At 40.9% G+C, this 12,610-nt stretch overlaps 1 protein-coding gene across 1 annotated transcript in view; it reads left to right on the forward strand.

Annotated features, from left to right (window-relative positions):
- The first annotated feature begins 209 nt into the window (after positions 1 to 209).
- Positions 210 to 12,610, forward strand: part of gpr107 (G protein-coupled receptor 107) — a 32,481-nt gene continuing 20,080 nt past the window's right edge. Inside the window, exons 1-12 of the mRNA XM_021601762.2 lie at positions 210 to 373; positions 779 to 901; positions 1,078 to 1,128; positions 1,261 to 1,352; positions 7,748 to 7,896; positions 8,107 to 8,138; positions 10,628 to 10,684; positions 10,780 to 10,890; positions 11,219 to 11,352; positions 11,944 to 12,019; positions 12,187 to 12,260; positions 12,374 to 12,491. Coding sequence (XP_021457437.1) covers positions 275 to 373; positions 779 to 901; positions 1,078 to 1,128; positions 1,261 to 1,352; positions 7,748 to 7,896; positions 8,107 to 8,138; positions 10,628 to 10,684; positions 10,780 to 10,890; positions 11,219 to 11,352; positions 11,944 to 12,019; positions 12,187 to 12,260; positions 12,374 to 12,491 — 1,116 coding nt within the window. The 5' untranslated portion in view covers positions 210 to 274. The remainder of the gene's footprint in view (positions 374 to 778; positions 902 to 1,077; positions 1,129 to 1,260; positions 1,353 to 7,747; positions 7,897 to 8,106; positions 8,139 to 10,627; positions 10,685 to 10,779; positions 10,891 to 11,218; positions 11,353 to 11,943; positions 12,020 to 12,186; positions 12,261 to 12,373; positions 12,492 to 12,610) is intronic.

The following is a 12,610-nucleotide window of genomic DNA, read 5'->3' on the forward strand; positions in this document are numbered from 1 at the left end:
TATTTGGTGATTGACTTGCTTTGTACAGGGCCTGGAATGTAGCCAATGTAATGAAGATGAAATTGTTTTACATTCTCAATGTTTCAAGCAGAACATGTAATTTGTTGTTAAACAAACGAGGAAAAGTACCAAAAACACAAGGAAAAATGTATTACCCAAAACAAAAGATTAACGCAAAACAAGAAAAACGTACGACGTAGCAGAATTTTTTTTATGCGTCAGTGCGTAAATCCTGCCGGAAGTATGTTTCTTGCAAGTATGCTTTTTTAGAAAAATGGCGACCGACAAAATATATATGTTTACGGCTACTATTGTGTTATTTTTGTTATTTCTCAGAGAAAGCCATTGCAGGTTACATCATCTTAAACTCGAGGTAGGTTTATTTGTCAGTTTCATATGGCCGCTTACTGTCATACAAGTGAATAGAGTTTCATGCCAATCAGACCTAGCTTCTAGCTAGCTAGCGGTTCATCATAATAAATGCATCGTCTAGTGTAGCTAATTACGCGTGGATACGACATAAGGTCGCAATACTTGCTCGTCTCTAATTGTATTTAACATGTTATCCACTGAGCGTTTTAGCTAACAAGCAACACTTGTTAGCTATGTTGATATTGATTTAATAGCTGGTCACCTTGTACTATGATTTGAAAATGGTAGGCCACAGTTATTGACCAAGTGTGGTGGCCAGCTAATCTCTAATGCACTGATACTACAATGTCAATTAACAGTGACCTTGATCAAAATCAAATGTTGTTTGTCATGTACATTCTTTCAGGATGACATTCGACAGAAAGTCCACCTGAACACTTTTGGCTTCTACAAACATGGTTACATGATAGTGAATATGTCCAGTCTTACCCTTACTGGGGAGGATCTGGACAAGATTGACAGCTCCACGGTAAGATCCATTTCAATATCTGTCAGTGGTCTGTTCAATAACTGTTCTGGGAATTGTCATTGCATGAGAAGTCCCATTGGGAAATGATGTAGCCAGGTACATTTAATCTTCTTATTAACAAAATGCATGGCTCTGACCAACATCTATTTTGTAATCTTTGCCTGTTTCCTATTCAGGTTGGATTCAGTCTGGATAGGACAAGCAGCAATGGCTTCTCTACGTATTTAGTGAGTATCCATTCTAGTCTAAGATCTGTTTGGTGTTATTACTGAAGCTTTTCAACATGGACTAGGCCTACACAGGAGGTACTCCTACTAACAGGATGAGATCAATAATGTCTGGTGTGTGTGTGTGCACAGGATGATCAAGATCTGGACTACTGTGTCCTTAAGAAGTCTCCCAGCAGTGACGTCGCTGTGGCATTGCTGTTATTTGACTTCAAGAAAAATGAGTGAGTTTCTATCTGACCGCAGGGAACCCCATGTACCCTTCTACAAAGAGTTACCATTGTTTACAAATAGTTTTTTTAATTTAATCAGGCTAGTCAACTTGATGGCTGTGGTTTTACAGTCCACTAAACAATTGTGCTATTATGTTTTTTTTCCCACATTATTTCTAACTTGTTTTATACATAATGTTTCTGCCACCGTCTTTTATGACTGAAAAGAGCTTCTAGATATCAGGACAGCGATTACTCACCTCGTACCGAAAGAAGATTTTTTTCTTTAACGAGTCGGACACAAAGGATTTACTCCAGAGAACCGACAAGGCCCTCATCATAATCTCATTCGCAGGAGAAAGAGACAAATATATATTGGGGATGTAGGTCTGGGTGCCTTGTAAGGATCCGACGACGAGTGGGTAATCTGCCTTTGTACGTTGGCAATCATTGGATTAGAAAATAGACTCACTACGAGCACGTACATCCTACCAACAGGCATTAAACTGTAATATCTTATGTTTCTCGGAGTCGTGGCTGAATGACGACATGAGTAACATACAGCTGGTCAGTTTTACACTTTTTTTTGGCAGGATAGAACAGCAGCCTCTTGTAAGACAAGGGGTAACGGTCTATGTATATTTGTAAACAACAGCTCGTGCACGAAATATAATGAAGTCTCAAGTTTTGCTTGCCTGAGGTAGTTTCTCATGATAAGCTGTAGACCACACTATTTACCAAGAGAGTTCATCTATATTCTTCGTAGCTGTCTATTTACCACCACAAACCGATGCTGGCACTAAGAGTGCAGTCAATGAGCTGTATATGTCCATAAGCAAACAGGAAAATGCTCATCCAGTGGCGGTGCTCCTAGTGGCTGGGGACTTTATTGCAAATCTGTTTTACCTCATTTCTACCAGCATGTTACATGTGCAACAAGAGGAAAAAAACTCTAGAACACCTTTATTCCACACACAGAGACGCACATGTACAAAGCTCACCATACATTTGGAAAATCTGACCATAATGCTATCCTCCTGATTCCTGCTTACAAGCAAAAATGAAAGCAGGAAGCATCAGTGACTCGGTCAATAAAAAAAGTGGTCAGATGAAGCAGATGCTAAGCTACAGGACTGTTTTTACAGGACTGTTTTGCTAACACAGACTGGAATATGTTCCGGGATTCTTCCGATGGCATTGAACGTGGTCCAAAATACTTCTTAACAACTTCTACCCTTCTATAAGATTCCTGAACAACTAATCAAATGTGTCATGTCTTTGGCTATGCCGGATTAAGTGATATGACATGCTATTCTATAAAATCCTTTCTCTGTAATTAATATTACCTGATTGAGCTAATCATGTAAATGTAATTAACTTCTTATGGCTGGGGGCAGTATTGAGTAGCGTGGATGAATAAGTTGCCCAAACTAAATGGCCTGCTCCTCAGTCTCAGTTGCTAATATATGCATATTATTATTAGTATTGGATAGAAAACACTCTAAAGTTTCCAAAACTGTCAAAATATTGTCTGTGAGTATAACAGAACTGATATTGCAGGCGAAACACTGAGGAAAATCAAACCAGAAAGTGGCTTCTATTTTGAGAACTCCATAGCCTGCCTTTGCTCCATTTAAAGGGATATCAACCAGATTCCCTTTCCTATTGCTTCCTCAAGGTGTCAACTGTCTTTAGACATAGTTTCAGGCTTTCATTTTGAAAAATGAGCGAGAAAGATAACATCGCGTCATTATATGGCCGGGTGCCAGCAGCGTTTTTTTATGTGTAACAGAATTTGGGCAGCCATTGCCTTTCCCTCTCCGACTGAAAAAGACATTTGCAGTTGATATATTATCGATTTATATAGTTTAAAAGCAACCTGAGGATTGATTATTAAAAACATTTGACATGTTTCTGTGGACTTTACGGATACTACTTGGAATTTGTCTGCGTTGTCGTGACCGCTCTTTCCTGTGGATTTCTGAACATAACGCGCCAAACAAACGGAGGTATTTTGGATATAAAAATCATCTTTATGGAACAAAAGGAACATTTATTGTGTAACTGGGAGTCTCGTGAGTGAAAACATCCAAAGATCATCAAAGGTAAACGATTAATTTGATTGCTTTTCTGATTTTCTTGACCAAGCTACTTGATGCTAGGTGTACATAATGTTTTGTTGAGCGATCGATAAACTTACACAAATGCTTGGATTGCTTTCGCTGTAAAGCATATTTTCAAAATCTGACACGACAGGTAGATTAACAATAGGCTAAACTGTGTTTTGCAATATTGCACTTGTGATTTCATGAATAGAAGTATTTTTAGTAATATTATTTGAATGTGGCGCTATGCAATTCAGCGGTTGTTGATGACAATTATCCCGTTAACGGGATGGCAGCCATAAGAAGTTAACTAGAAAGTCGGGGCACCACAAAATAATATTTATAGAGCTGTTATCTTCCGAATAAACTCTTAAAGACCTAGTAATATTTTACATCAATAGCAGTCAATATTAATCGTCACCTTATTTCAGTCTCATCTGAAAGTTGTAAATTCTTGGTTATCTTCACGAACCCTGGCTAACAAGTTAAATCAGCAATACAAAATTGGGTTTAATTATTTATTTACTAAATAACTAACTAATCACACAGAATTACATATACTCAGAATGAATCATACCTTGATTACAAATTATGTCAAAGGAAAACGTCCCTAGCGGACGGAACAGATATGACAGCTGGTTACACAGAAAAGGGGGCTGGGTTTGAGTGAAAGAGCGGGAAGACTGAAGAACAAAGGGAGAAGCGATGTCTCTATCGGGCCGTAGGCAGCTACTCTATCGCCCAAATGGGAAATGGGTTAGAATTTAGAATTACCGCCCATTTGGAAAAGGAAAATGCAATAAATATTTACTCTGAGCTTCGGTGGGTTGGTTGAAAATGCTGGTCGTGTTGGCCAACAGAGATCTTCCTGTCCTCTGAAGAATGTCTCTGCTGGTAAATTGAATACGTTGTAGTAACGTCGTTGTGTGGTAGACGGGATACTCTGTCTGTTCTTTCCTAGCCCACGTTTGCAGCTGCTGTTGCTAACTCAACGGCTAGGAGGTAGCGAATAAGAGTTCAAAGTTCATACCATTCGCAACCAAAGCTCACGCTGAGGTTGGCTTCGTTCTGTAGTTATTATCTGAACCCTTCTGACATCGGATCGTCATCCTAATGTACCCGGAACAGAAAGTTACATTTTCGTCAAGGGCTTATATAGTGGAGGGAGAAGGTTGTGTTTCAGTCTACAACCCATGTCTCTTCACAGGGGCGGGCCACTGATTGAGCAGAGCCCTAACCTTATGAAAACCTAAATCTCTCATTTGGAAGCTAAAATTACATTTCATCTGGTACCAAATAATTTTATATTTAAACAATTGAATTGCACCACAATTCCATGTGAATCTGATAACTATAATGTGTTGTAGACTTTTCCAGATACAGTCATCAGTCATAATGTCTCAGATGACAACCGAACTGACATCATATTCATTAAGTACCAACGCATATTTTCAACTGGTTCTATTACTGAAATATGGTTCCTTTCCCTCCACTTGTTTGATGTTTCCCAGACTCTCTGTTTAACAAAGGCTAATCAAGAGTCCCTCTGTAGAGTCAAGAGAGAGGGAGGGAGAAAGGTATTTATGGGGAGGGTCATAAACCTTACCCATAGGCCAACGTCATGACAAATGGCTACCCAGACTATTTTCATTGCCCCCCACCCCTTTTACGCTGCTACTCTGTTTATTATCTATGCATGGTCACACTAACTCTCTTCGACGTCTATATATTACCTCGACTAACCGGTGCTCCTGCACATTGTCTCTGTACCGGTACCCCCTGTATATAGCCTCCTGCTATTGTTATTTTACTGCTGCTCTTTAATGATTTGTTACTTATTTTTTACTTAACAGTTATTGTTCTTAGCTGCATTGTTGGTTAACTTCTTACGGCCGGAACCCTCGACAACATTCCGCTGAAAAGGCATTGCGCAAATTTCAAAAATATTTTTTAGAAATATGTAACTTTCTTACATTAACAAGTGCAATACATCAAATGAAAGAATCTTCTTGTTAATCTACCCATCGTGTCTGATTTCAAAAAGGCTTTACAGCGAAAGCACAACATATGATTATGTTAGGTCAGAGCCAAGTCATAAAAACACACAGCCATTTTTCCAGCCAAAGAGAGGAGTCACAAAAAGAAGAAATATAGATCAAATTAATCACTAACCTTTGATCATCAGATGACACTCAAAGGACATCATGTTACACAATACATGTATGTTTTGTTCGATAAAGTGCATATTTATATCCAAAAATCTCAGTTTACATTGGCACGTTACGTCCAGTAATGTTTTGCTTCCAAAACAAACATACGGTGATTTTGCAGAGAGCCACATCAATTTACAGAAATACTCATAATAAACATTGATAAAAGATCCAACTATTATACATGGAACTTTAGATAAACTTATCCTTAATGCAACCGCTGTGTCAGATTTCAAATTAAATTAAATTTCAAATTTAAATTACAAATAAACTTTACGGAAAAAGCATACCATGCAATAATCTGAGTACGGAGCTCAGAGACCAAAACAGCCAAAGAGATATCCGCCATGTTGTGGAGTCAACATTAGTCAGAAATAGCATTATAAATATTCACTTACCTTTGATCTTCATCAGAATGCACTCCCAGGAATCCTAGTTTCACAAATGTTTGATTTGTTCGATAAAGTTAATCATTTATGTCCAAATACCTCCTTTTGTTGGACTTGCACGCGCGTGCAAGTCCAGCCGAAAGGTCAGACGAAAAGTCAAAAAAGTTATATTACAGGTCATAAAAACATGTCAAATGAAGTATAGAATCAATCTTTAGGATGTTTTTATCATAAATCTTCAATAATGTTCCAACCGGAGAATTCCTTTGTCTGTAGAAAAGCAATGGAACGCAAGCTAACTTTCACATGACCGCGCGTCACGAGCTCGTGGCAATCTGCCAGACACCTGGCTCAATCCCCTCTCATTCGGCCCTACTTCACAGTAGAAGCATCAAACAAGGTTCTAAAGACTGTTGACGTCTAGTGGAAGCCTTAGGAAGTGCAACATGACCAATATCAAATCAAATTTATTTATATAGCCCTTCGTACATCAGCTGATATCTCAAAGTGCTGTACAGAAACCCATCCTAAAACCCCAAACAGCAAGCAATGCAGGTGTAGAAGCACGGTGGCTAGGAAAAACTCCCTAGAAAGGCCAAAACCTAGGAAGAAACCTAGAGAGGAACTAGGCTATGTGGGGTGGCCAGTCCTCTTCTGGCTGTGCCGGGTGGAGATTATAACAGAACATGGCCAAGATGTTCAAATGTTCATAAATGACCAGCATGGTCGAATAATAATAAGGCAGAACAGTTGAAACTGGAGCAGCAGCACGGCCAGGTGGACTGGGGACAGCAAGGTAGTCCTGGGGCATGGTCCTAGGGCTCAGGTCCTCCGAGAAAGAGAGAATTAGAAAGAGCACACTTAAATTCACACAGGACACCGAATAGAACAGGAGAAGTACTCCAGATATAACAAACTGACCCTAGCCCCCCGACACAAACTACTAGAGCATAAATACTGAAGGCTGAGACAGGTGGGGTCAGGAGACACTGTGGCCCCATCCGAGGACACCCCCGGACAGGGCCAAACAGGAAGGATATAACCTCACCCACTTTGCCAAAGCACAGCCCCCACACCACTAGAGGGAAATCTTCAACCACCAACTTACCATCCAGAGACAAGGCTGAGTATAGCCCACAAAGATCTCCGCCACGGCACAACCCAAGGGGGGGCGCCAACCCAGACAGGATGACCACATCAGTGAATCAACCCACTCAGGTGATGCACCCCTTCCAGGGACGGTATGAGAGAGCCCCAGTAAGCCAGTGACTCAGCCCCTGTAATGGGGTTAGAGGCAGAGAATCCCAGTGGAAAGAGGGGAACCGGCCAGGCAGAGACAGCAAGGGCGGTTCATTGCTCCAGATATCACACTGTATCTTCAATGGGGAATGAGTTGAAAAACGACCAACCTCAGATTTCCCACTTCCTGGTTGGATTTTTCCTCCGGTTTTCGCCTGCCATATGAGACATAATTCAAACAGTTTTAGAAACTTCAATGTTTTCTATCCAAATCTACTAATTATATGCATATTCTAGCTTTTATGGCTGAGTAGCAGGCAGTTTACTCTGGGCACCTTATTCATCTAAGCTACTCAATATTGCCCCCCAGTCACCAAGAAGTTAAGCAGCCAAACAAGTTATTGCCACCGGCATGTTATACCATAACTTTGGCTAAACATGTATTTTGTTTGTGTGTGACTCAGGGTGAAGATGAAGATGTCATCTGAGGAGAATGTGTTCCCTGACATCCTCCCTGGCCTCAAAGAGACAATAGGCATTGAGACTGGAGCTGACCAACAGAAACATGTAAAGGGGAAAGATGACACAAACCCTGTGGGAGACCATGGTGATGGTATGGTTCCTCATTACAGTTCATACATTTTTATTTAGGGCTGAATAAATACTGACTTGAGATAAGGACATGTTTTAAACTTGCTTTGATGGTAGATTTACACCAAAGTTCGAGGTAGCTGAGGAATTCTGCATTTGAGCAGTGTAAGTTATGACCAATGACCATATATTGTTTTATCTGTTGTTCTCAATGTTGTCATTTGAATCCTAGGTGAGAGTAAACCCAAGCGGGATGTTGCAGAGGTAAGAATATTCATATAACATATCTGAACTCAAATATAAAAGCGATGTGAAACAATTTCAAAGATTTTTCTGAGTTACAGTTCATATGAGAAAATCAGTCAATTGAAATAAATTCATTAGGCCCTAATCTATGGATTTCACATGCTTGGGAATACAAGCATTCATCTGTTGGTCACATATGCCTTTAAAAAAAAATGGTCCAGGATTTTGTCACAGTATTTTTGTACATTCAAATTGCCATCGATAAAATGCTAATGTGTTCGTGGTCTGTAGCTTATGCCTGCCAATACCATAACCCCACCAATATGGGGCACTCTGTTCACAACGCCATAGACATGTTCTGCGGTTGTGAGGACGGTTGAACATACTGCCAAATTTTCTAAAACAACATGCGGCTTATGGTAAAGAAATTAACATTACATTCTTTGGCAACAGCTCTGGTAGACATTCCTGGAGTCAGCATGCCAATTGCACGGTACCTTTAAAACTGGCTTTGTGTTGTGTGACACAACTGCACATTTTAGAGTGGCCTTTTATTGGCCCCAGTACCTGTGTAATCATCATGCTGCTTAATCAGCTTCTTAATCCATCCACCTGACAGGTGTGGCATATTTATCTTGGCAAAGGAGAAATGCTCACTAACAGGGATGTAAACAAATTTGTGCACAAAATTAGAAAGATAAGCATTTTGTCCATATGGGAAACTTCTGGGATAATTTATTTCAGCTCATGAAACATGGGACCAACACTTTACATGTTGTATTTATACACTGCTCAAAAAAATAAAGGGAACACTTAAACAACACAATGTAACTCCAAGTCAATCACACTGTGAAATCAAACTGTCCACTTAGGAAGCAACACTGATTGACAATAAATTTCACATGCTGTTGTGCAAATGGAATAGACAACAGGTTGAAATTATAGGCAATTAGCAAGACACCCCCAATAAAGGAGTGGTTCTGCAGGTGGGGACCACAGACCACTTCTCAATTCCTATGCTTCCTGGCTGATGTTTTGGTCACTTTTGAACAGATGAAAGCAGGTTCACGCTGAGCACATGTGACAGTCTGGAGACGCCGTGGAGAACGTTCTGCTACCTGCAACATCCTCCAGCATGACCGGTTTGGCGGTGGGTCAGTCATGGTGTGGGGTGGCATTTCTTTGGGGGACCGCACAGCCTTCCATGTGCTCGCCAGAGGTAGCCTGACTGCCATTAGGTACCGAGATGAGATCCTCAGACCCTTTGTGAGACCATATGCTGGTGCGGTTGGCCCTGGGTTCCTCCTAATGCAAGACAATGCTAGACCTCATGTGGCTGGAGTGTGTCAGCAGTTCCTGCAAGAGGAAGGCATTGATGCTATGGACTGGCCCGCCCGTTCCCCAGACCTGAATCCAATTGAGCACATCTGGGACATCATGTCTCACTCCATCCACCAACGCGACGTTGCACCACAGACTGTCCAGGAGTTGGTGGATTCTTTAGTCCAGGTCTGGGAGGAGATCCCTCAGGAGACCATCCGCCACCTCATCAGGAGCATGCCCAGGCGTTGTAGAGAGGTCATACAGGTACGTGGAGGCCACACACACTACTGAGCCTCATTTTGACTTGTTTTAAGGACATTACATCAAAGTTGGATCAGCCTGTAGTGTGGTTTTCCACTTTAATTTTGAGTGCGACTCCAAATCCAGACCTCCATGGGTTGATAAATTTGATTTCCATTGATAATGTTTGTGTGGTTTTGTTGTCAGCACATTCAACTATGTAAAGAAAAAAGTATTTAATAAGAATATTTCATTCATTCAGATCTAGGATGTGTTATTTTAGTGTTCCCTATTTTTTTTGAGCAGTGTATTTTTGTTCCGTATAGATACTCTGTCACCCTTTGACCTCAACCAATATAAGAAAATAAGTATCTGGATCTCAATCTTGCTCCCTCGTCCATTTACCCATGCCGACGGCACGCAATAAAAAAAGTACATATTTTTCATTGGAGCCCTGGTGTCTGGCGGTTTTGTAAGCAAATTACAAAGCTCTTGGGATCATACCCCATTAAAATTACGTGACTGTGTTTCCTGGGTCATAATTTATACAGCTTTGCTCTTGCACATTTAAATTGAAGTATTATTCAACAAAACGTTTTGTGAACTTTTTGTGAAACAAGTTTATTTGCACAGCAATTCCAACATGCTTTATCTCTGGGTTGGACTGTCCCTTTTTTTCCTCTGAAAACTGTTTAAGTGGTTTTGATTGATTCAGTGGATTTGATTCACCAAGGGACCTGTTCTCACTTATCTATGTCGGTCTGTCACCAAATAGAAATTGTACAGGAAAACCAGTTGCTCCCAAGGGCTGCATCCCAGATAAAGGGTTTTACCCAGTTACTAATTTAGCCAAGGGTTTGTGAATGAGGACTTTTTAAGGATTGCGATCCAGCCGTCATTTCATCAACGCACATCTTCTGATCCCACTCTCTTGATATTCACAGAAAAAGTCTGAAGTGCCTTTTCCACTCCATAGAAACAAAGAAGTCTTCTCCTTTCAGGTAAGGCTCGTTTCACCAGGCTAATATAATTTCTTTAGCTTGAGTTGGGCTACACAGATCACAGGGTTTCCCCCCCCCCCCCTCCCTGCGTGCAGTTTCACTTCAACGTCAGCACAGACGAGCAGCAAGGCCTGTACAACTTCTACTTCCACAACTGCTACAGCAAAGACACTCAGATGGTTAACCCCCTCCGCTTCAGCATTGAAGTGAGTGTGTTTCTTTCACCCTCTTCGTAGTTTTCTTTTGTTGCAAGTTGAAGTTTGTATCTGGTTTATCGGGTGGGATTTTTCCTGATTTGTCAGGACATCATTCCCTATTCGTACGTCATTGAAAGGGACCTAGCCCCATACCAATATCAACTTTTTCCTAATTTTCTATGTTGTCTAAATCACATCCTGAACATTGTTTTATAATAAAATTAAACATTATTCATTAGCCACACTTTTAGCTCATATTTTAGCTCATTTGTGTCTGAATGGTCAAATCTTCAGATTGCTATATCTACTGTATAACCAACATTTGTGATGCTTTCAGATCAACATCGAGGAGAAGAACCCCAACAGCTTCCTGTCTGCTGGGGAGATCCCCCTGCCCAAGCTCTACATCATCATGTCTATGTTCTTCTTTTTCCTCGGCACACTGTGGTTGCACGTTCTCCGCACTCAGCGGTGAGTTACCCAGGAGGAGGTGGGGGGGGGGGGGGGGTGTATTGAGGCACAGGAGATGTCGGCACTGTTTTGATAATGGCTGTGCTTTCCTTAAGACTTGAATAATAATAATATTTGTCCTGATTCAGAGGGGTTCGAAGACACATTTTGGTTGAATGCATTCAGTTGTGCAACTGACTAGGTATCTCATTTTCTTCACTAATCTGATGAGTCAGCATGCCACAGTGTGCTACCCTTTGTCTCATGTCATGACCTTTTACCTCAGAGTTCTCTGACTGCTCTATGAGCTCCTGAGCAAATGCTGTGGAAATACACTAACTGTAAGTGGGTCTAGAAAAGAGCATCTGCTAAATGACTCAAATGTAAATGAATAGCAGTGGTCTTGCCTCAGTCACACCTGCATTGTTTTACATTGACCAGTAGAGGGCGCCAGATAGCCAAACATTTACCTCCATACCAACGTAATATCATCATACTCTTATTTCCCTTGTTGAGATTAATTATTAATGTAATGGCATAAACCTAACCAATGTTAATTCCCTCTTTTCTCTCTTTCTCTCTCTACCTCCTCTCTTGTTCTTTCTCTGGCAGTGCTGATGTCTATAAAATCCACTGGCTCATGACTGCTCTCCCCTTCACCAAGTCTCTATCACTCATCTTCCACGCGGTGAGCACACGGACTACAATTCAAGCCTTGCTGTATTTAACTGCAATAAAGGGGTGCTTCCAAGTTTTGAAGTAGAAATTAAATCAAATAGAATATAATTTAGTTTGTCCCTCTTTTTTTACATCAGCTTGAGTCATTAACTGATGTCTGAGACATTTGTCTTCCAGATTGACTACTACTACATCTCTAACCAGGGCTTCCCCATAGAAGGATGGGCTGTGGTCTACTACATCACTCACCTGTAAGTCTCACCAGTAAAATGGCCTCTGTGTCTCCGCTTCACCTGCACTGAAACTTATCAATGTTGTTTTGTCACTTGGTATGAGCGTGCAGTGCTTGTGTTTCTTCCTGCAGACTGAAGGGGGCACTCTTATTCATCACCATTGCTCTGATAGGGACCGGCTGGGCTTTTGTCAAGCACATTCTCTCGGATAAGGACAAGAAGATCTTCATGATTGTCATTCCACTACAGGTACAATACTATCTATCTAAAACCATCTAACTGTTGAGGCAATATTACCATTGTACTTGATAACGTCTACAATGACAAGGTAGGCTGATCCTAGATTTGTGCCAAAAGGCATGACTACC

Source organism: Oncorhynchus mykiss, chromosome 5 (assembly GCF_013265735.2).
Source record: "Oncorhynchus mykiss isolate Arlee chromosome 5, USDA_OmykA_1.1, whole genome shotgun sequence".
NCBI classification, from domain to species: domain Eukaryota; kingdom Metazoa; phylum Chordata; class Actinopteri; order Salmoniformes; family Salmonidae; genus Oncorhynchus; species Oncorhynchus mykiss.